Source organism: Oncorhynchus mykiss, chromosome 20 (assembly GCF_057628025.1).
Source record: "Oncorhynchus mykiss isolate SJ-2025 chromosome 20, ASM5762802v1, whole genome shotgun sequence".
Taxonomy (NCBI): domain Eukaryota; kingdom Metazoa; phylum Chordata; class Actinopteri; order Salmoniformes; family Salmonidae; genus Oncorhynchus; species Oncorhynchus mykiss.
In genome coordinates, this window is record NC_143041.1 from 11,240,505 (window position 1) to 11,264,988 (window position 24,484).

The window sequence follows — 24,484 nt, forward strand, 5'->3', positions numbered from 1 at the left end:
CAAGGTCACTTCGGGCTCAGCATAGGGCGGGGGAGCCCTGCTCCGTCTGTCTTTCCTACTATCTGTCTGACGATCTTTCTCTCTGTTCTTTCTTTACGTGTCTTTTCTTTCCAATAATAGTCAGTATCAAGTATGGTTTCTGTTCCTGTTGTAATACTAAATCTTTGTTGGCCAATTCGAATACCTCGTAGTCTAGATCTAATGAGTCCTCACTCTCACTATCCTCCTCTTCCCAATCTAGTCATGTTTCCTCCTCTTCTTCAGAGTCTTCCTGTCTCCTACTATTCTTGTTCTGTCTTTTCTGTCTGTCGCAATACTGTCTTTGTCTCTCATCCTTTGGAGGAGCTCTACACTCTCGGGCCAGACGTCCTGTTTCGTCACAATTAAAACACTTTCTATCATTTGATCCTGTTGGCTTAAAATATGTCCTAAATACTTAACATAAGTCTACCATAATTAAAACTTGTTCTTGCTAACTTTATAACCTTATTCAACAAAAAAATATAATACTATAATATCAATTTTACAGCCTTGTTGTGTTAAATTTCTCACAAAAATATAATCTCCCCACAACAACAGCTAAGGGAGAATACAACTCGGAATCCAAACCACCCCTATCTCGGTGAACTAAAATTTAAGAAAAACTAATTTACCAAATCAATCACAGAGAAATACCTACTATCTAATTTGACCAAATTTAGGAGAGTACTCAAATCAGGGATGCAAGAAACTCATAATAACTTTTATTTACTCCTTATAAGTCCAGCACCATTCTCTATCCCACTAAGGGTGGAGCCTTTCGGACTAAAAACATGGACAAGTTTCATAAAACATCTTCTCCTCCTATAATAACATCATTATCCATTATTTAAGCAGAAAATGAATATTTATTATATATTATTATATTATATTGGTGTTTCTACCAAGAAAAGTAATTAAGAAAATGCCAATGTCCAAGAATGCAAATGTCTTAACCTGGTTTATCATCGAAGGCTCCATGCTTGAATTATATTGGCAGTATCATAGACAGGTCATTCTTCATGGACACACAGCTGGGCACAAGTGAATCTGGTCTCTCCTGATTCATTCCTCAGAGAGACTCATATTAGAGTCAGTGGTCCCCTTCTCACTCTCCCCAGAGACTCATTTTTAGAGTCAGTGGTCCCCTTCTCTCACCAGAGACTCATATTAGAGTCAGTGGTCCCCTCTCCCCAGAGAGACAGATTTTGGAGGTGGATATAAAGGCTTTGAGAAACCTATCAGTGTACAGTGAACACATGCAGTTTTGTCTTGAAGTGGAACAATGGAAGACAACTTTTTTTTTAAAGTTATCCCCCAGAAAATCTTGAAATCATATGTTAAAAAAAATTTGGTCAGTGATATTAATTTGTCTATTTGTTTCTTAGCTTTTTAAAATCTATTGCATAGCACCATATTTCCTCATCACCACCATCTTCATTCCATTTGATTTCTTACAGAGAAACCAGCTCTATTCATACACTGGAAGATTGTCTACATTCCAGTTAGTGCTACGTATGTTTAGTTTGTATAAAATGAAGCTTAATCAGGAAATACATTGAATTATATCTACATCTACTTTACCAAACTTTTCTCATTTCAAAAGACAGCCTAATTATGTACAGGTACAATCATAATATACAATTCTTATTGGCATTTGCAACAAACTGATTTTGAGCACTGATTGCCTGGAACTAAAGATTATACTAACCCTCAGAATTTGTCTTACTCCTCATTTCCAAAACACCAGACTTTTTACTCCTTCCAACTCAACTGTTTTGTAAAATGCCAAACAAGGCAAGTGAATCTGTTACTATGTAGACTATTAAATACAAATAAATAAATAAATGCAATTTAGCAGCACTCTTACCCAGAGCTACTTACATGTTCGTACGGGTTCCCCATGAGAATCAACCCCACAACCCTGGTGTTGCACACATGTACACAGTAGAAAACAGCAACTTACAGAGTCCCACCGTGCTCTGCCCTCCATCCTGTCCCTTCTGCAAAGTGAGAGTTGTTTCACTGTCTTGTGATACCAGTGTGATGATGTCCCTCTGTGTATAAACTGGTTTGTTAAAATTGCATGGGTGATGATAGCACCTTGACAAACCACATGACTAGGCATGTAATAACTGACCAATGGAAACACAGAATCCTCTCAGAGTTTGCATTTATCAAAGGTGTCGCATACATTTGACAATATTTTGGTATCTAATACAGTGAACAGGAACTACTAATAGCACTTGTTATACAGTGGCAAGCTACATAGTGTCAGAAAATAACAACGATCCCTGTGCAAGTCTTAAGTGCATCTCAATACAATGTGATTTTACAGTGATAGCCACATCCTTAGTGGACATCATGAACAATTAGGATAGCACGAGTTAAAAAAAACAACATTTGATTAACCAGACAGTTTCTGACAAAGAATCGGAACAGCACTTATGAAATGTCTACATTGTATTTGTAAAGCACATTAATATCATAGCACCGTACAGTATATAGCTGAGTTTTGGTATAGCCTCAGTAGATTATCACTAGCTACTACATTATTCATTAACAACTCATTCTTCGTACCCAATTACTTTCGTTTTTAAACTTCAGGATCAGGCAAAACACTTTGAAGACATACAGTACAATTGTGAAAGATAGAGTTCCGGAAATTATAGTGCAACTTGGACCTTACATGAGCACCAAAAACCATCAGGTGTTTTTTTCTGGTAAAATATTCAGAAACTTTTAATAATGACAAAGATCTAGGCCAAACATTTCATAGCTACAGCTGTTCATAGCTGTAGCTGTAGTTGATGATTATTGTATAGCTGCACTGAACAAAAGCGATAACAAGCTCTCCCTTTTTAAAATTCACAGATTGCCTTCACACCTTGCCTTGCAAGGTAATTCATTACCAAGAGTAGGAAACAGTGGCATTTCTAGGCACACAAAGATGGTAAAAAGTTCCCGTTTTGACCATCAGGCTCAGACAAGTCACTTTAAAAGGATATGCAACTTTTGATTTAACAGTGTATAGAGGTACGATTGAAAAGAGCTAGTCCACATAAATAGTTTCCAGAGGTCCTTGGTTTCTTAGTGTACAGTAAAGTTGCCCTTAGATGCTAAGCAACTGGCTCAGGTATACCTGGGAGATTGAGGCAGAATTATGTACAATAGACTGAACGTTAGGCACTGTTGTTTCCATGCATAAGAGCTGGTGTATCTTGCCTTTCTTTAGCTGTGCCAACGTCCATAGATAACGATGAGCCCTTTGAGAAGGTTATCAATTCATTTTCACCTCTACCAGATTTAACACGTCAGTTCCCAGGCACACTTAAAGTCTTTCAAATCATTTAGAGTAAGGTGTTTTGCTTGCTTAGTAGCTTGCACATACAGTATGTCCCAGCTCCAATTCGGGAGAAAAATAGCTTGTTCAGCACAAACCCATTTTTCTACATTTATTTGCGAAAGTAATGCTACTCCAGCTGCCAAGACTTTTTTCCCCTGTTCTCACTCAGATCCTCTTTGGTTTTCTGGATGCGGGTAAAGATCTCCTTGAACAGGGCCTTGTACTCAGGCTGGTGAAGTTCATCCTCCTGGCCCTGGCAGAGGGAGGCTGGGCTTCGTGGGCGGACCGAAGGGGCTCCGCTGGGCTTCGTGGGCGGACCGAAGGGGCTCCGCTGGGCTTCGTGGGCGGACCGAAGGGGCTCCGCTGGGCTTCGTGGGCGGACCGAAGGGGCTCCTCTGGGCTTTTGGACCTCCTTTTGGCTGTGCTGCTGACTTGGGTCCGGCTCCCCCTGGTGGCAGCGCCGCAGCAGCGCGTCATATTTGACCTGCAGGGCGCTGTACTGAGCGTCAACCTCGTTGAGAAGAGAGATCCCACGCTGCTTCACCACCTCCGAATGGCGGACGCACGAACGCTCGTGGTCATGACTCTCGTATACGTCTGACCCCTCACCCCGCAGCGACCTAAGCTGCTTCTCGCTGTTGCAGTGCTTTAGGACATCACAACCTTTCACCTTGGAACGGTAGCTGACCTCCATCAGGTCTCCCTCACTCTCTCCATCCTCCCCCATCCCCCTCTCCTGGTTCAGGGGGAAGAATAGGGCATTGGGCAGCATGCCCAGGCTGACCCTTGACCTCAAAGTTTTGTTGCCGTAGTCGGCTCTCCACAGCTGACGAAGCTCCTCAGCTTCACACTCCAGCTCCACTAGTCTGGCCTGGACAGAGAGACAGACAGAGAGACAGAGAGACAGAGGACAGAGGACAGATAGGAGGGATAGAGAGAGAAGGCGGAAGAGAGAAAGAGACCGGATTCAGTAATGTCACATGGAACTCTTGACTTTTCCATTTCCCTACAAACGATTTGAATTTGAAGCACGCATCTGCTTCAAATTATTCTGTGTGTGTTGTTTCTCTTTCTCACCTGGCACCCCTCCATCATTCCCAGGCGCTGCTCCAGTGCCACATTCTCATTGGCTAGGTGGTCTGCATCTCGCTCTGCCCCCTCCCTCCGAGCACGTTCATTGGCCAACTGTGTCTGTAGGGAGCGGAGCGATCTCAGTAGCGACTCCTGCTCCTCCTCCCGCCACGAGACGTCAGAGGGAGACCAGGGGTCATCCGAATGGTCTCCAGAGTAGACACTTGAGTACCATGGAGGGGTCAGAGAGAATCCAACCAATCAAACTTTAAAAAGGATGGAAAACAGCTTTTGTTCCAGTCCAGACCAGCACTTACACCTAATTAGTGTAATAAAGTCACTGATAAGCTGCCAATAAGACTAATCAGGGAGTGATCTTTAGTGAAGGCAGAGATGAGTGGCCTTACGGGTGGAAAATTATCCTGTGGGTGACAACTGTGACCAGTGCTCAGTGAGGTCAGTAGGGAGAGAGTACTATAATCTGCTTGGCATGTGTGTTTATCAGTGACCTATGAGTTTAGGCCTGGATTAAAGGAGAGGAGCCCATCCTTAACTCAATAACATGGTCTGAACTGCTATGGCATCACAGGACAGGAATAGGGCGAGAGTACTAGCAGCAGCACTAGTCCCCTTCAACAGCTGAAGTGTACGGCAAGAGAGAGCGAAAGAGCCAAACCGCAATGCGAGGGCAGGGCCAAGAGACTTGTTGAAACATAGTGGTATTGAATGAACGCAATCTAAAGTGAGGCTCAGGGCCTTAGGCCATCAAGAATAGAAGAAACTAATGGCAACTTCAGTGGGGCTACGTCTTATCACAAAACTATTTCTTCCTGCAGCATAAAAACAATTATTAATGCACAAGCTATTCAGCTGTAAATATCTCAAATGTTAATACATTCAGGTCCTTTAGCCATTTTGCCACAACTTTGGAAGTATGTCTTTTTTATTGCCGTTTTGGAGCAGTGGCTTCTTCCTTGCTGAGCGGCCTTTCAGGTTATGTCGATATAGGACTCATTTTTACTGTGGATATAGATACTTTTGTACCCGTTTCCTCCAGCATCTTAACCAGGTCCTTTGCTGTTGTTCTGGGATTGATTTGCACATTTCGCACCAAAGTATGTTAATCTCTAGGAGACAGAACGCGTCTCCTTCCTGAGCGGTATGACGGCTGCGTGGTCCCATGATGTTTATACTTGCATACTATTGTTTGTACAGATGAACGTGGTACCTTCAGACATTTGCTCCCAAGGATGAACAAGACTTTTGGAGGTCTACAATTTATTTTCTGAGGTCTTGGCTGATTTCTTTTCATTTTCTCAAGATGTCAAGCAAAGAGGCACTGAGTTTGAAGGTAGGCCTTGAAATACATCCACAGGTACACCTCCAATTGACTCAAATTATGTCAATTAGCCTATCAGAAGCTTCTAATGCCATGACATAATTTTCTGGAATTTTCCAAGCTGTTTGAAGGCACAGTCAACTTAGTGTATGTAAACTTCTGACCCACTGGAATTGTGATACAGTGAATTATAAGTGAAATAATCTGTCTGTAAACAATTGTTGGAAAAATGACTTGTGTCATGCACAAAGTAGATGTCCTAACCGACTTGCCAAAATCTATAGTTTGTTAACATGAAATGTGTGGAGTTGTTGAAAAACTAGTTTTAATGACTCCAACCTAAGTATATGTAAACTTCTGACTTCAACTGTATATACATGACAGTATGTGGACACCCCTTCAATTTAGTGGATTCAGCTATTTCAGCCACACCCGTTGCTGACAGGTGTATAAAATCGAGCACACAGCCATGCAATCTCCATAGACAAACATTGGCAGTAGAATGGCCTTACTGAAGAGCTCGGTGACTTTCAACATGGCAGTCATAGGATGCCACCTTTCCAACAAGTCAGTTTGTCAAATGTCTGCCCTGCTAGAGCTGCCCCGGTCAACTGTAACTGCTGTTATTCTGAAGTGGAAATGTCTAGGAGCAACAACGGCTCAGCTGCGAAGTGGTAGGCCACACAAGCTCAAAGAACGGGAACGCCGAGTGTGTATATTTCATGTATGAGTGTTGTGATCTCACCTGTGTGTGTGTTGCAACTCATTCAGGCAGGACACACTCTGCACCCCGTAGGGCCGCCATGATTCTGCAAGGGGTTTCCTATGGGGATTAGCAGGGGCGGTCTTCAGATCCTCTACCTGACGTTGCAGATCCTCCACCTGGGTCTGCAGAGCCTCGATCATCTCTGTGAGCCTGGAGAGAGACTGACTAATCAAGTTGCTTTTGCCCTCACACATTTAGCTCTCCTCTCACCAACTCAAGTCGTTCACCATTTCATCTGTATTCTCTGCAGAAAGACTCGGGCTGTGTCCCGATTCTCCACCCCGTCATTGATTTAGATGCATAGGATTGGTATAAGCATTGGCTGAAGGGAGTTTCCACCACTGTTAAGATTAATATGAGAAATTGTGCGAGAAGGGTGAAGAATTGGGACGCAGCCTCAGGTTTCAACCCACCCCTGGATCTTGTGCTGGGCGGTCCGGTTGTCCTGTACCAGGCGGGTGTTGCTCTGCTCCTGTTCTCTGGAGGACTGATCTAACTGCTCGTACACCTTAGCATGCTGATCATTCACCTGTCTCAGGAGGTCCACCTGCTTAGTCAGGTACTGGAGGGAGGGAGGGGGTTGGAGGAGAGAACCAGGACTCAGCATCATCACATAACCAGCCACCTTCAAATTCCCAATTAATTTCTACTTTGGATCCAGATTACATATTGGTGTAAAGTACTTAAGTAGAAATACTTTAAAGTACTATGTAGTAGTTTTTGGGAGTGTCTGTACTTTACTATTTATATTTTTGACAACTCATACTCCACTACAGCCCTTGGCTGTCTGTAAAAAAAAAAAGGTGTGCCGTCTTGTTGGCTTTAATATGAGGAACTTCATGTATAGCATTTGCTTTTATTCACTTACGACAATTTAGTACTTTTTACCCCACTGTACATTTTTACCTATACTGAACAATAATATAAAATGCAACATGAAACAATTTCAAAGATTTTACTGAGTTACAGTTCATTTAAGGAAATCAGTCAATTGAAATAAATAAATTAGGCCCTAATATATGGATTTCACATGACTGGGAATACAGATATGCATCTATTGGTCACAGATACTTAAAAAAAAAAACATGTAAGTAGGGGCGTGGATCAGAAAACCTGTCAGTATCTGGTGTGACCACCATTTGCCTCATGCAGCGCAACACATCTCCTTTGCACAGAGTTGATCAGGCTGTTGATTGTGGCCTGTAAGAATGTTGTCCCACTCCTCTTCAATGGCTGTGAGAATTTGCTGAATATTGGTGTGACATGGGAGGGTGACATTTCTGGTGAGTATGCAGGCCATGGAAGAACTGGGACATGTTCAGCTCCAGGAATGGGTACAGATCCTTGCACCATTTTTTTTACCCTTAATTTTACCAGGTAAGTTGACTGAGAACACACTCTAATTTACAGCAACAACCTGGGGAATAGTTGCAGGGGAGAGGAAGGGGGATGAATCAGCCAATTGTAAGCTGGGGATGATTAGGTGACATGATGGTATGAGAGCTAGACTGTGGATTTAGCCAGGACACCAGGGTTAACACCCCTACTCTTACAATAAGTGCCATGGGATATTTTAGTGACCACAGAGTCAGGACACCAATTTAACATCCCATCCGAAAGACACCCTACACAGGGCATTGTGATAATTTTTTTAGACCAGAGGAATGGGTGCCTACTACTGGCCCTCCTACACCACTTCCAACAGCATCTGATCTCCCATCCAGGGACCAACCCTGCTTAGCTTCAGACGCAAGCCAGCAGTGGGATGCAGGGGGTATGCTGCTAGCATGGGACTGTGCAGGTGATGGCGGCGGATGAATGGCACGACAATGGGCCTCACGATCTCGTCACTGTATCTCTGTGCATTCAAATTGCCGTCGATAAAATGCAATTGTGTTCATTGTCCGTAGTTTATGCCTGCCCATACCTTAACCCCACCATGGGGCACTCTGTTCACAACGTTGACATCCGCAAACCACTCGCCCACACAGCGCCATACACGTGGTCTGCGGTTGCAAGGCCGGTTGGACATACTACCAAATTCTCCAAAACAACGTTTGGGGCTGCTTATGGTAGAGAACTTAACATTAAATACTTTCGCAACAGCTCTGGTGGACATTCCTGCAGTCAGCATGCCAACTGGACACTCACTTAAAACATCTGTGGCATTGTGTTGTGTGACAAAACTGCACATTTTAGAGTGGCCTTTTATTGTACCCAGCACAAGGTGCACCTGTGTAATGATCATGCTGTTTAATATGCCACACCTGTCAGGTGGATGGATTATCTTGTCAAAGGAGAAATGCTCACTAACAGGGATGTAAACAAATTTGTGCACAAAATGAGAGAAATAAATTGTTTTTGTGCGTATGGAACATTTGACACATTTTTATTTCAGCTCAAGCAACCAACACTTTACATGTTGCGTTTATAGTTTATTCAGTGTAGATACTTTTAGACGTTTTAGTCAAGTAGTATTTTACTGGGGGAATTTCACTTGAGTCCTTTTCTATTAAGGCATATTTACTTTTACTCAAGTATGACAAGTGAGTACTTTTTCTACCACTGAGATTACACCATTGTACTTGTTCACGTCAATACGATTGGTTTTAAGCCACTACATACAAGGCATACACATTATTTAATTTGGCTGCTTGTTCAGCCATGAATGAGATCAATCAAACTTAGCAGAATCAATGACCACTACCTCCTGGCTGGGCGACTATCATTGCTTTGATAGCAGCATGTCTGTAATGGCGTTTGAGTGGTCTGAATGAGTGTCTGTAGGAGCGTAACAATTCTGGCGAGAGGCTGACTCCTGAGGAATGTAGAAAGGCACCAGCACAAGGTTAAGGTCAGGCTCTTATTAACACAGGTTGATTCAGACTGAAGAGCTAAATACACTAACAATGGTGCTGGGATAACATAACACTATCTCTCCTCACACATAATTTCTCTGCTTCTCCCTATACCCTTCGTCTTCTGTTTTTCTCTATACATCTCTCTCTCTTTTCCTTTGAGAACAGTTTATCAGGGTAAAACAGGGAGAATGCCATAGATAACAGTTCAATATCTATGGAGAACGATGTGAACCTTTAGTCAGCTCATGAAGTAAGATCAGCCACAAAACACCTACTAAAAACATAAATCATGGCAATAAAACAAATACTGCTACAGTAGATAGGAGCTGTAAATTATCTTGCCACGCAATTCACTTAGATAACATGCAGAATTCAAAATACTAAGTTAATATCATGAAAAATTGTGGTGATGATCTATTGTGTAACATAACATTATAGGCAAGGTAACATAATTCACAGCATCAGCTTTCTCCTGTACCGTTTCTACATGCAGTCAGGTCATGAAATGGATGGCACCTTCAGAGAGGTTAATTCTGTCAGTCAGCCGTTTCAGAGACGGGGGAGGATTTAGGAGTCGCACATCCAGAGCTGACCCTGCTCAGGGAAATTAAATCTAGAGCTCATCTGGAAATTAGTGGCGGTTGCTGACCATACAATATAGATTCAGTATTGATACAAGAGAAAAAAAAACATATCACTGAATGTGATATTGAAATACAAACTCAATCATTGGCTTAATAGATTCTATAGCATGGAGAGGCTATTTAATCTAACATTATTTTGAGTCGCAACAAAACAATGGCGGCAATGTTGGTTCAAAGGTATGTCCGGAAAAATTAAAGAGGACAACTGATATGGGCAGTCTATCTTCCCTAGTCAAATCAAATGTATTTATATAGCCCTTCTTACATCAGCTGATATATCAAAGTGCTGTACAGAAACCCAGCCTAAAACCCCAAACAGCAAGCAATGCAGGTGTAGAAGCACCTGAAACTTCACTAAACAAGGTGAAAAGCATTGAGGTATGCTGTTTTCAAAGGAGTAAGAGATCCCAATCGGGGCACTACCGTTTGATAATGGTTTTGTAAACACTTATCACCTGGGGATTTCTAGTATAGAAAAAGAAAGACAAGGATTGGAATATAGATTTTGTAGCCTTGTCTTGACAAAACCATTTCAGATGAAAAGTCTGCATTATAAAATAGCCATTATATTCTGTTACCTTTGTGTTTCTAGAGTCCTACCCTACATGGACCCATGGTAAACAACAGGTGCAACCGAGAGATTAAGTAATCAGGACATCAGGGTCCAACCCTCTCATTTCAGCTTCAAAGGGAGATAATGGTAGCCTGCCTTTTGGCAATATGGAACACTGATTTGATTAAGGAATTAAAGGAGCACAAATCTGAGGAGAGATCCTTTTCTTTTCAACATCTCTTGTTTTCAACAGGAACAGATTGTAGCCTAACGGACAGGCCTCAGGTGTGTCAACTAGTGCTCGATTACTTAGATAATGTGTGCTTGTGCTAGGATGGGAAAAAAAACTGCACACACTACGGGAAATGCCTATAGCTATAGTTTGGGACTGTGTGTCTGCTGACTCCTGATTGGTCAAACCCAGTTACCTGTACCCTCGTAGCTACAACCTGATTGGTTAAACCCTTACCTCTATCTCCTGTAGCTGTTCCTGATTGGTGGAGTACATCTGCTGCAGACCCTGCTCCAGCTCTCTGTTCCTGTCCAGCAGGGTCTTCCCCAGCTCAGCAGCTAGGTGCAGGTCTACATGGCAGAAAAGAGAGATCAGAGAATAGGATCGATTAATGATCACTGTGTGTCACCAACGAAATAATGGCTTGGGCAAAGACGCGGCCATTAGTGCAACAAGAGGTTGCAGAGTGCACCTATGGCTGTGTCTGTGCCTCAATGCTCAAGGTCAGGTACATGCATCTATCTTGCAGACATCCTCCCTGGGTTGGTGTGTCAAATACACGCTACTTGTGCTGCCCATGATTTACAATAGTTTGCCAACAATTGCCTACAATGGAACTGATGGAATATAGACCCCAAAAGGGATAAATCAAACACACATCAAATATATTGGAGATATGTAGGCTATTTGACCCATGTCAGGGAATCAGAAAGTTAAGAAATAAATACATCTACCTTCATCACTCTGGCCTAATTCATGCGTTGTGAGACTGTCTCATGTACAGGATTTGTGATGGGGTGAGTTTATGAGCATGAAAACTGAATAGATGTTTCTAGAGCCATTTCCGTTTCCTTATTTCTATTCCAGCATTCATCAATAGATAGCCAATGGTAGATATTGAACAACGCAAATTCGTGGAATAAAACCTTAATATGCAGAGAAGTACATTTAAAAATGTGTAGAAAATCTAAGACAAAGGATTCATTTTTACAAATGGTTGCCTACTAAATCCATGGCAATGGAATGATAGCCTCGGGGGTGATGGAAATTTTGCTTGAGACTACCTTGAAATATTTGTCCGAAGTCCGACAGTGTGTTCTGCCGCAGTAGGCTACCAAATGTGTCTCGTAGCATGTAGGCTACTACATTTGCTAGTGACATGACACCTGCCATATGAAAGTGGCGGTGCACCAGGCGCTCATTGTTTCAGCGCCTGCTTGAAAATAATTTTGTCTTACGCTGTGTCAAATTGTGGCCAATGCCTGGTTTATTGCTGCCGGCCACTTATACGCACAGCACAGGTCGACCCGCGCTTTCCCAGTCTCGGTCATCATTATGGATATAATAATATTTACCATGTTCAAGGTCCTGCTTGTCATACCAAGGTTCATCCTCCTGGATTTCGAATTCTTCCACCTCAATCATATCTGTAAGCATATTCGGCCAGAATGAATCCCCGACTGATCAATGGGATTTCATTGGAATAGGTAGGATACTAATTTCGCAGCCAATGCAACATGCCTTTGAGATATATTGATCCACCAAATGCGTTTCCCCTCATCAGCTGTCTAAAGCGTATTCACCGGCTACAACCACAGTATGATGAAACTGCCTAAGCATCTCACTCCACACACATATCCCCCTCCAGCAGCAACGTAGTTGACCACGTCAGTAAACGCGCACTGGTCTATTCTTCTTCTCCTTCTTTGATATCATGGCGTTCGCACGTTTTGTTTGTGCATGCTGCCACCTACTGTGCGGTAATGTGTGGTCTATCAAGTTACGTTACATGCTAAAAAAAAGAAAGGGGGACTATCTCTACGCCTCTATACCACTATTTAAAAAAAAAGTTAAATACCATCCTATTCCACTACTTTGACCTTAATTGATCATACACCATAACAACAGACTCTTTCGTTCAACACACCATGTAACTATTCTGCAGCAAAGCCTTGTGCACCAGTGGAGGCTGCTGAGGGGAGGACAGCTCATAATATTGGCTGGAATGGAGTGAATGGTATGGTATCAAACACATGGTTTTTATGTGTTTGATTCCATTCCATTCACTCCATTCCAGTCATAACACTTTATTTTAGACATCATTATGAGCCGTCCTCCCCTCAGCATCCTCCACTGTCGTACACCTAAGTACTTCTCTGCAGCTGCCATCACATCTATTTTCTGTGACTTACATTACATTTATGCGGTACAATTGAAAACCAGGGCAATGAATGCTAAAAAGCCAACCTCACTGAAGCACAAATTCGTATCACTCTGTATTGGCCTAGGCTTACTACTCACCTTTGACCCCTCATCCTCTACTCTCTTCACTGCCTCAGCATTTGACACCTTCTGTTCAACTCTGACCCTGGCAACCTTAACCTGTCTCTCTCGCACTAGGCACTTCTGACATATCCTAACATGACTTTGTCAGGTAAAAACTCTTGCTTCAAAACTCAAAAGAACAGAGTGTCTTGTCAGTTTCACCACCGGGTCAATTTCAGTTACTCCACCTCAACACTTAATACCACCCAAGCCATCACTCCGTTCAAAGGCGCCCTGCTCTGGAGAGCAAAGCAAGTCACAGGTCTTGTCCCAAGGCGTGTGAAACACAGAAAATCGTCACTTTGAGCTACCTTCAGCAATTTAACAGTACCCAATTTATTTTGTATTTATTATGGATCCCCATTGGCTGCACTCTTCCTGGGGTCCGGCAAAATGAATGCAGTTATACAACTTTAAAAACATTACAATATATTCATTACAGAATTCACAACACTCTGTGTGCCCTCAGGCCCATACTCCACTACCACATATCTACAAGGCAAAATCCATGTGTACGTGTGTGTATAGTGCGTATGTTATCATGTGTTTGTATGCATGTGTCTGTGCCTATGTTTGTGTTACTTCTACCCAGCCTGAGACTACATGTGGGTCAGCCAAAAGGAAGGGATCATCCTTTGCATGACCATCGGGGTGAGGCTCGGACTCTGAGATCTTCATCACTCTTGTCAGGTAAAATTTCTGAGCCATGGTTTGTATTCTTCCTCAACACACAATCTTCCCTCTGCACTCAGCTTTTCTCCTTCTTCCTCGCTGTCCATAACCACATCTATCCTGTCACAACGCTCATGCCGCGCCTTCCTCCGCTGTTCCGTTCACCACCCCCATTCTGCTCCTTCATCCACTGTATTGTTTGCAGAACATGCACTGATGGCCTTTCTCCAATACCCAACTTCTGTTCCTTAGCCCAATTTACTAGTCTGGCTATCTCTGACTTCTCCATGTTTTTAAAACGTGCTGCACCCTTGACCTTGCAATTACACAAGTTCTTGGCAACATACTGTACTGTTATTTTCTATCAGTTACTATTGCACTGCACACTTCCCTTTGCTGATAAGTTGAAATGACGTAGGCATCCTAAGTGTGTGCCATTGGATGACTTGTACTATTGAGTATGAATAGTCTTGTCTTCCTTTACAGGCCTACTAAGCTGTGTGCATTTTGTAGGGTCTGGGAAAACACGTGCACATAATTCGTTCATCGATGTCTAGTCCAGCCAACCTTATTAGCCTACCTCTGAAAATACCTATTAAAGACAGTTATCACAGACCATAAAATACATCAGAAATACACAAATTAACTATTGAAAGCATTATTTCAAAAATATTTTGTATTCACAATCATTCAATACATTTTATTTGTACTTGAAACAACAAAGCTAAGCCCTATGCATGAGAACAGGCCCAGGGGTCTCATAGGCTGCGTTTAGACAGGCAGCCCAATTCTGGTCTTTTATTCCACTAATTGTATTATTATTATTTTTTAATCAATCACATCAGATATTTTTCAGAGCTGATCTGATTGGTCAAAAGAACAATTAGTCAATAAAATATCAGAATTGCCCATCTAAAATCAGCCATAAGGACCATTATTAAAACTGAAACATTATTGGGTATGATTGGCAGAAAAACCCTTCCACTCTAGAATGCACTATAGCATACATAGACTAGCCTAGTATCTATCTGACAGTATGAAAATGTTAGAGCCTTATCTTAGAAAACCCCTGAACATCTTGAACTTTGAGCTCAACCTCTGTGTTGTGATGCTGCTGATCATCACCGTTCATAAACAGATGCTGCCCTCATGTTTTTTGTCCAATTTTGTGACATACAAAACTGAAAATATACATTTCACCATACATTTCAGAAAGCACAACTTATGTTGACTGACAAAAACAATGTACATTCCAAAAGCATGGCCCTATTTACTTTTATTCAGAGTGAAGTGTGAAATGGATGCTTGAGAAAGATGACCAACTCCCTCTAGCGGCGAGTACAGATCTGCACCAAAATACACATGGTTTTATTTGAATGAGGATCTATTGCAATCTATTGCATCAGTGTTAATAGCTTGCATTATTTCCAACTCTTGTCCCTAAAAGCATCTCAGGGATACATATTCCCAGACAGGTCATGTTTCTTAGATCCTTCATTTTTAAGACAACAACATTTCAGAAAAGATCCAGAATAAGTTCACAACATAGAGGGACAAACTGTTTCATTACTAACATCTATACAGAAGAAGAAAAAAATATAAAGAAACAAAACAATCCCTGGACTTGAACTTGTTCAGTGTTCTTTCCTGTCATGTGCTTTCAACAGGTCTGCCCGACTGAAAGCTTTCTCACATTTCAAACATTTGTGGGGCTTCTCTCCAGTGTGAATCATCATGTGCCTTTTCCGTTTCCTAGAGTCATCAAATTTTCTTCCACAGACAGAACAAGGATATGGCTTCTCCCCTGTATGAGTTCGCATGTGTTGAGTGAGATAACAGTTTTGAGTAAAACCCTTCCCACAGACTTTACACTTGAATGGCCGCTCCCCAGTATGGTATCTCATGTGTACCTTCACTTCAGATTTTGATTTGAAACTTTTGCCGCACTCCAATTCGGTGCATTTAAAAGGCCTCTCCTGAGTGTGAATCAGGTCATGCCTCGTCAATGAGGACATGTTCAGAAACAGCTTACCGCAGTATGTGCACGGGAAACGCACCCCAGCATGATGTCTCGCCACATGGACTTGTAACGTCCTTTGTAATGCGTAAGATTTGTCACACTGGGAGCAGGAGAAGTGTTTATCTTCAGGTTTTCTGTGAACACACAGCATGTGCATTTTCAGTTTTGCATTGCTGATAAATCCCTTTCCACACTCCCAGCAAAGGCATCGTTTCTCTCCGGTATGTATTCTCTCGTGTTCGACAAGAACCGCTGATAAGTTGAACTTCCGTGGACAGTGGGAGCACTGGTATGGGAGATCTCCGGTGTGAGTCCTCTCGTGTCTGATGAGAGCTGCTAAATCAGTGTAGCTTTTATCACAGGAGGTGCAGAGGAATGGCCCGCTGAATTTATGGGCATCCAGATAGTGTTTCTTAAGGGGCTTGACCCCATTGAAGCTGTTTTCACACATGGTGCATTTCAAAGGCTTGTGCGACAGCTTGTGCCTATCTAGCTTTACTGGGTCTGCAAACATCCTACTGCACTCAGTGCAGTGGAGGGGGCTGTGGGTGAGTGCATGTACCTGGGCCTGGGCCTCTTCAGGATCAGCTCGCAGCACCTTGCACACAGTCTTTACAATGTGCTTCCTCATATCATAGATGTTCTTGAACGTCTGCCCACAATGAGGACATTTGTGAGGGCGCAGATCTGAGTGGGACCTCATATGAACTTTCATGCTGTAAGATTTTGGCAAACGTTTTTTGCAAATGCAGCACACTTTTGACTGTTTGTGTTTTTCGGTTTTGCTAGGTTCGCCAGATGGGTCGTAAGATGGGTCCTGGGGAGTACTGGTGGAGGATGAGTCACTGTCCTCGGGTGTTGCCTCAAGAGTAACACCACTGGACGGCTCCGTGTCTCCTCCCTCAGGTTTCTGGATTGTGTCCTTCTCATCACTAGCTGGAGATCTGCTACGCTTTTTCTTGGAGTCTTTTTCACATTTTAGTCTCGGTTTCTCCAAGCTTTGTGGGTCCTTGTAACTCATATCACACATATTTGACCTGCCTTTGAGTTGCTTGGATGTTTCACCTTTAGGTTCTGACACAACGACTTTACACACATTTTGCCGATGTCTCCTCAGATCAAAATGGTACAGGAAGCGTTTCTTACACTGGAGACACTGAAATGGGCGCTCACCTGTGTGGATTTTCTGGTGCCGCTTCATGTCAGCACCTCGACTGAAAGTCTTCCCACAAATTGGGCATTTTTTGAATGCATTTTCTTCTGAAAGTTCTGTTTTGGTTTGTTGCCGTTCTCGTGCTAGCAATGTCTTCATCTTACGCCCCCTGTTTTGTCTAACTGGTCTAGATGGTAATATCAGGTTAGTAGTATCAATTCTTTGTAGCTCCACTGAAGGCTTGTGAAGCATTGAGGATATGATCTTATCAGATACGTCTATGCTTTTCATTTGTTCTCCATGACTTCCACTGTCTTTATGAGTCTTTATTTTGGGCTTTCTGACGCTTGAATCTTCATAAGGCTGTGCCACCCCATCTTCCCCGATAACCATCACTGTTCTGTACCTGGGGTTCACTTCTTCAACAATACCTTCCGTCTCATCTTGTACTGGTCCAATCCCCAGAACATTCTCTTCTTCATTACCGTCATGAACCTCCATGTCCTCATGTTCCACAGGGTCCGTAAACTCTATAGATTGTTTGTTGTTTTTCTCACATTGCACCCTCTTCTCACTTTTTATTACATCCATACTTGTCCCGGGTTCCATCTCTGTGTACTCTGTCAGTGTTGCAGAGTCCACCTCCAACTCTTTGGTAAATGTATCCATGAAGACATTCAAGGATAATGTCTGTGTTTCTGACTCTGTCTGTTCAGTTGCAATCACCACCCTTTCTACTGGAGGGAGACAGAGAGCTGAAAGAATGCAGTCCCCATCGGAAGAAGACAGAGTATCTAGAAAGGGAAGCGAGAAATGAAAGACAATGGTTAAGAAGTGAATAAATGTCAACGTCCCCTACAGAAGATTGGCCAATATCTACATGCGTCCTATGATAGATGTCTACCATGGTTGTCCAGCTGGCTGAGGTCTCTGTGGTACTGAAGCAGGGTTTTCAGCTGCTGAGGGTGAGACACAGACTGAACACATTCCTCCAGAACAGAGGGGACATCGCTGAGCAGGGACGCAGCCTGACACGGAAGGAAAATGAATACGATTTAGGGGTGATTCAAAATATACTCTATGAATGAACCTTTGTGAATAGTGATCCTTCACTGAATTGATGAAGGTACTCTTCTAATTTCAGTACCTGTTGAAAGTTTGATACTGGAAGTAGCTTCTCAAGTCTTGAAAGAAACTGACACATGAGTTTCTCGATTGCTGCATCATACTTGGGACCAAATTCCACAGGAAAAACATCCTGAGAATAAGAAATTAGTATAAAATAAATCATATCTGATATAAGAACATTTGGCACCTGCAGCTCACATGGACACATACAGCTGTAATCAGAATAAAAGGAGGCCTTAAAAAAAAGGTCAACATTGTTTATAAATAACAAAGATTACGAGTGTGCACTTCTGGGTAGTAGTATACCTACACAGCTATTCCAAAGCCACACTGACCTGGAAGAAGTGTTCCATCTCATTTGGGTCGTTCAGCAGGGTTTGAATCAGCCCCAGAAAGTTAGATTCAGATAAATCTTCATCATCAGTCTGCAAGAAAGAAAACACTTTTGTTATAATGATCATTATCAAATCAGTTGTGTGGGACTGACTGGCTGGTTGATGTAAACCTTTGCGGAGTCTCTGACCTTAAGAGCTCACCTGTGTCCCCCAGAGAGGTGTGAGGGTCTGTATCCTGTCCAGGTGTGGCTGAATGGTCTGGAGGTCTGTGATCGGCTTCGAGCGACACAACTCCAGGACCAGCTGAAAGCAGAGCAAACCTGTCAGGAGACTTATTTGAGACCATAAACATGACTAATTATGTCAATTTGTGCCACCCAATGACTGCATATAAGAAGGCGTCACCAGCGAGGAAGAGGCGAAGCGAGAGGGTTTACGCCGCCCAAAATCAGTCCATGAAAATAAAGGCCAGGAAGTGAGGCACTTTGTATGGAGGTCAAAGTGGATAACAGAAAATGTAACTGCTCATTTATCTCCCCCTTAATGATGAGCACTAGCTCCACCCCTCTCTCACCCGTGCTCGAAGACCCAGAATAAGTTGGGCCCTCTGTCGGATATTCAGAAGCTCTGGAACCATCTCTGTGACCATGGTAACAAACTCCTCCAGCATCCCATAATCCATCACGTATCTCTGCTGGATTGTTTGCCAGATGGCTGCTGAGACCAGCCGCAGTGGCGGGACCATGAGGCGCAGAGAGGGGAGAGGAAGAGGGGGACCTGAAACAGAGAATTTGACATAGGTTGTTCACAAATCAAGCACCCATTACTGCACGGCAATAAACTTTAGCGTGTGGAACTACTATGTGTGTCATTGTCAAGAATGTTGTGTGAGTGAGAAGACCTTGTCCATCCAGAAACAACCCCTAGCCCTTCCCTTGGAGTCACAGAGTGTTCATTTTGATTAGCTTTGGGGAGTTGATCAAAGCGTGGATCTAAAATAATGGGGACAGGTTGTAAGGTTGTTTCTGGAAGGGCCTAGAGAAGCAGTGAAACGACTGCAAAGCAGCGAATAAATTAGCTTGTTAGCTAGCAAGCTAAAACGTCAAGAAAGTTTAATTATTCTACTGCATTATTCAATAAAAGGCCGGGCATGAAATCAGAGAGGTTTAGAAATGCTGCACAACTTCAATAATTCCAAATAAAAGACCCGCAAAACATATTATAGACGTTCTGGAACGAGTCCAGTTCCCGCACAAAACAGTAGGAAGTTAGCCATACTTAGCTAGGTAGCGAAGTATGGCTAACTATGCCCTAGCTCTAGTATCGTATACATAGCTAGCTATACATATGTTACCTTTCCCCCCAGACATTTGTTTTTGCATGTCTCTCCACTGCAGTCACACTAGACACACGAAAATGCCAATCGTTTTTGCCAATTTGTGCCACCCAATGACTGCATATAAGAAGGCGTCACCAGCGAGGAAGAGGCGAAGCGAGAGGGTTTACGCCGCCCAAAATCAGTCCACGAAAAAAAAGGCCAGGAAGTGAGGCACTTTGTATGGAGGTCAAAGTGGATAACAGAAAATGTAACTGCTCATTTGCTACGTCAGGCTTATTTGGTTGAATATACGTTTCGTAATGGTTAGGTTGTCACGAATGCACCGATATAAGGCAACGCACGCGGCATTTCTGCAACTTTGATAACAATTACTTTATATCGGAGTAGTGTATGTTCTTCACACGCGTTCTTCACACACATCTGCCTTCTCATTGGCTAGAATGGTCCCGCCTGATCTCGCCTCCTCCCACCTGCCGTCCATTTTTGAGGATATGCAGTTCCACTGTTGGAGTGGTCACTTGATAGTCTTGTCAATATATGAAGTAATCTTCGGTGCCACTGTGTGCGAGTACTGCGAGGACCTATTTAAATGTAACACACGAGGTACCGGTAAATGTGTAAACGGGCTTGTTTGACATTGCAGCCGACTGACAGATCTACAAAACATCATAAATAACAACTCGTTATTATTTGTAGATCAGTCAGTCACCATTTACCCACAATGCATCATGGATTTCCAACACGACCAGTTATAACTAAAGCGCCTCTGTGGCATAACCAGTTGGGTACAATCATTCCAAACACTTAAAAGACACACCCTCAAATTAAGTCGACACTTCTGATGACGTTTCATAACGTCTGACGAGTATACACTTGCAGGGCGAGGGAGGAAGGATTTTTTAAAATTACATTTATATTTTATTTATTTATTAATTCTTTTTTTTGTGGGGGGCTGGGGGTCCACAGGACTCTTCCTCTTTCTTATTGGACAACACACTTCCAACACGCTTAGAACATGTTTCATGTAAAAACAGGCACATTTAAACAAAGCAAGGGAAAGCAAGGGAACAGGGAGAACCGTTAATAAACCAGGACAAAGGTATTACCCTAGGATAACCAACTGTGGAGGAGGGAGGCACAGGAACACACAACTCACTATGGGGCGGGTCGCACTTTGCTTCCTACACAATCATGAAATGCTGTTTAATTAAAAAACGATTTTAGTGTGTTCATCTTGCCTGCAGACACTTTGTTGATATGACCACTGCAGATCTGCATCATATTACTCAGCTTGACTTTGTGCTAAAAATCTGTACGGACAGTAGATAGTATACTTATAAAATCACTGCTAAAAAATATTCCACTGTTAACAATACGCCTTGGAGGGGGACCACGAACACTGGGGCAGGCTGGGGGGAAGGGTTGGGGACGGAGGTTAGGGGTCAGGGGTTGGCAGTGTTGCTACTCAGACTTGGCTTCCTCCTTCTCCACCCCCTCCATCTGGTTGGACTTGGCGCCTCCGTTCTCAGAGTGGTTCTCCTCAGCTGCCTCTGCGTTCAGCGGCCCTTCTTAGTTTTCTTCTCCTCCTTGTCGTTCACAGCCTTCTCTTTCTTTGGTGGTTTCTCCTTCTTGGCCTTGGGTTCAGTCTTGGCTGGGGCTGGTTTTGCTGATAACTGGGCGGATCTCCTCGGGGGCTCCTCCTTGGCGTCCCCAGCAGCTCCTTGCTTTCTCTTGGGCATGTTGGATTCTTGGCGATTCTCTTTCAGATGGAACTATAAAGGGTTTAGCTAGCTAGCTGTTGTGAGTTGGGTGTATGTGGAGCCAAGTGTCTGCTGTTGCCTGGTCCGTCAGAACGAATTATTTTTAAATGGACAGCCTATGCCCGGAAATTTGTCAGTCGTTCATCCCGCAAGGTTTGTGTTTTCAGCCACCGGTAGCTTGTGGGTGTTTATATGTGCTACAGTCAATAATGATTGCATGTCTACTTATATTAACTATTTAATTATTAAAATACGGCTATTGTATGATAGCTAGCAAATTAATTAGCTAACTAACGTAGGCCTGTAGGCCATCATTTTTTAATAAGAATTTGTTCTTAACTGACTTGAAAAAATGAAGGAAAATGTTTGATTTCTACAATTTCCAAAAGCTAACCAAACAAAACCATAATTACTTTTACGAGTCGTGTTTGTGCCGTCATGTGCATTAGTAGCACAATTTCTAACCTTTTTACATTCGTTTTTACTTACATTTGTCTGTTGACATATCCATATTGACGTTGAGGTTTTACGTTTCGGCTGACTTTTCTTAGCGGATGTACAATCATCGCGAATTGAATTATGGGGTGTTTCAGGCCCCGAGGTGAACATCATTTACAATAAAATGTTATTTTATTTGATTGTACACTCACAAACTCGATCAAAAACGAGGGCTGAGGGGCTTACGTTGCAAAATTCCATTGTTTGGCTAATCGTTTGGACCGACGTCCAAGATGGGGACGAAGATTCCCCCAAGGGCATAAGGTGAGGATATGTGGACAAGGGTGGGTCTTTAATGAGTTTGAAACGCAGCCTTGGTGTTGTCGTAGAAATAGTTGCTCAATAATATTGCTCAGATACCGGAACTTGTGAATTCAAATAGACTTTATTACAAAGTAACAAGCTGAGCTGGTCCATGGATCAACTGACTTTCCAGCAACGGCACACACTCTTTATACAGTTTTCATCCTTAAGTCACACAGATAGTCACTCCTCTTCATGTTAATTATTCATCCCCTTGGGTATTTAGCCACCATTATCTATTTTTTTTTTGGCCGGTAGGGATATCCTTGTCTCATTGCGCACTAGTGACTCCTGTGGTGGGCTGAGCACAGAGCATGCTGGCCAGGTGCAGTGTTTCCTCCGGGAGTTGTAGCGATGAGACAAAAATCCCTCCTCTTACCACAAAAAATGGGGTAGGTGAATTTATTTTTTAAAAGAAGTAAAAGATCCATCCATCCTCAATTGTCCTCAATTGTCCTTTAACATAGTGTAAAAGCATGTGCATTTCTTTGCCTTGCCCGAAGTCATCGCAGTTATGTAGAATACAATAAAAATAATAAAGACGATAAACTAGAACCTTATAAATCCTTATAACATCAATATGCCACCTAAACACATGGCCCTCCCTCACAGACACCTCTCTAACAATTGTTTTGTCATAAGTGAAAAACCTGTTAGATGGTCCGTGGACACTTGTAACCGGAACACCCTATATGTTACATATTAATATGTCTCAGGGGAACAAATATTCAGAAGGTCTAACATAATTTATCCTTGAGTACATGGTTATATACTTTTAACACTGTGTACATGATTATATTATTTCATACTATGTGAATCCATTAAACACATTACTTATCCCAAAATAAGGGGCAGTCACCCGTTTGACACATAGCACAGACAATTGGGTCCGCATGATGAAAATGTCCAAGTCTCTGATCATCTAGTTTACACTATTTGCACAACCCTCTTTTTGGGCATAGTTTGTGTACACGAGGAGGTAAATCATCACCACCATAGTCCGGGACTGGGTATAGGTCAGGAAGATCCCTGTCCAGTCCATTTCCCAGCAACCTTTGTTGATCCTGATAGTCATGGCAAGCCCACCCCCCTCCTGGCCTTACTCCATATAGACATTCTGGATTTCCAAAAGCACAGTCCAATGGTCCTCCTTTAGCATTGCATGGTCTATCTTTATATTGTCCAGGAGCATCAGGCACAGGATTCACTAAAACAGGTGGGTCATAAACACCCATTCCCACAGCCATTTGTTTTAATGCAGTCTGTACCAGGAGAGCCTTTTTTAAGACACAACAAAAAACTATTCCATGACCACCAGTGCAACACCTATCATGATAGCAATTTTTGTAAGCATTCCTCCCCATTTTCCCAAAGTTAAATCCAACCAGTTCCAAGCGTGGATATCAAATCCAGCATTGTCCTTTGCTTCTTGCCGTTATCCTTTTAGTTTGGTCATAGCTTCCGTAAATGATCCCTCTGGGGTCGTATTGTTGGGAATGAAGGTGCAACATTCTTCTCTGAATGTTAAACAAACTCCACCTTTGTCTGCTAAGAGCCCATTCAAAGCCTGCCTGTTCTGCCATGTCCTTTTGCTAGTGGCCTGTACTTGTTCTCCCGAAGCTGTCAATGTAGAGTCGGTATAGTTAATGAATCTTTGTTGGTTATAGTAAATGTAATTTATCCATTCTAGGTTTTTGTTTGGTGATATCCAAAGAAACATTGATTCAAATCCTGACTTAACCTCATCTCTTGCTTTGTATTATTTGGGGATTCCTCTAGGTTGTCCTATTGCATCTGAATAGACCTTGGGGACTTATATTCTCTCCTTACTCTGTTTTGTAGTTTGTTGCTTAGTATCACTAGGATTCCATTCAGTAACATTTATCTGTTGAATCAACCTAACTCTTGCACAAAGGCCTGTCCATCCTTTTGGTAATGTTTCTCTTAATATTTTCCCTCCACATACCCAGAAGAAATCTGCCACTACCACAGTCTGTTCTTCATACGGTGCAGTTAATGGTGGTGCTAGAGTTTGCTTTTGACAACTATCGTGAGTAATTCCTTTTCCCACCCAACTTCCAGCTGCTTGATACGTAGCTCTTTTTGGTGTGTCTGCATTCC

General features: G+C 42.6%; 2 protein-coding genes and 1 pseudogene across 2 annotated transcripts; all 3 read right to left on the reverse strand.

Annotated features, from left to right (window-relative positions):
• Positions 1-2,174: 2,174 nt before the first annotated feature.
• On the reverse strand, positions 2,175-12,521 carry LOC110498862 (cerebellar degeneration-related protein 2). The gene is made up of 6 exons (XM_090212195.1): positions 12,186-12,521; positions 11,068-11,180; positions 6,954-7,102; positions 6,520-6,690; positions 4,442-4,658; positions 2,175-4,235 (listed from the first exon to the last, which is right to left on the reverse strand). Exons 1-6 carry the CDS (start codon positions 12,265-12,267, stop codon positions 3,492-3,494), a joined length of 1,476 nt encoding a protein of 491 aa, XP_090068321.1. The 5' UTR covers positions 12,268-12,521; the 3' UTR covers positions 2,175-3,491.
• A 1,967-nt stretch (positions 12,522-14,488) lies between these two features.
• On the reverse strand, positions 14,489-20,530 carry LOC110498863 (uncharacterized). The gene is made up of 7 exons (XM_021575533.3): positions 19,818-20,530; positions 19,038-19,240; positions 18,665-18,766; positions 18,464-18,553; positions 18,148-18,258; positions 17,905-18,028; positions 14,489-17,794 (listed from the first exon to the last, which is right to left on the reverse strand). The coding sequence occupies exons 1-7, from the start codon at positions 19,843-19,845 to the stop codon at positions 15,462-15,464; spliced, it is 2,991 nt and encodes a 996-aa protein (XP_021431208.1). The 5' UTR covers positions 19,846-20,530; the 3' UTR covers positions 14,489-15,461.
• A 733-nt stretch (positions 20,531-21,263) lies between these two features.
• On the reverse strand, positions 21,264-21,685 carry LOC149974387 (non-histone chromosomal protein HMG-14A-like; annotated as a pseudogene).
• Positions 21,686-24,484: the final 2,799 nt, after the last annotated feature.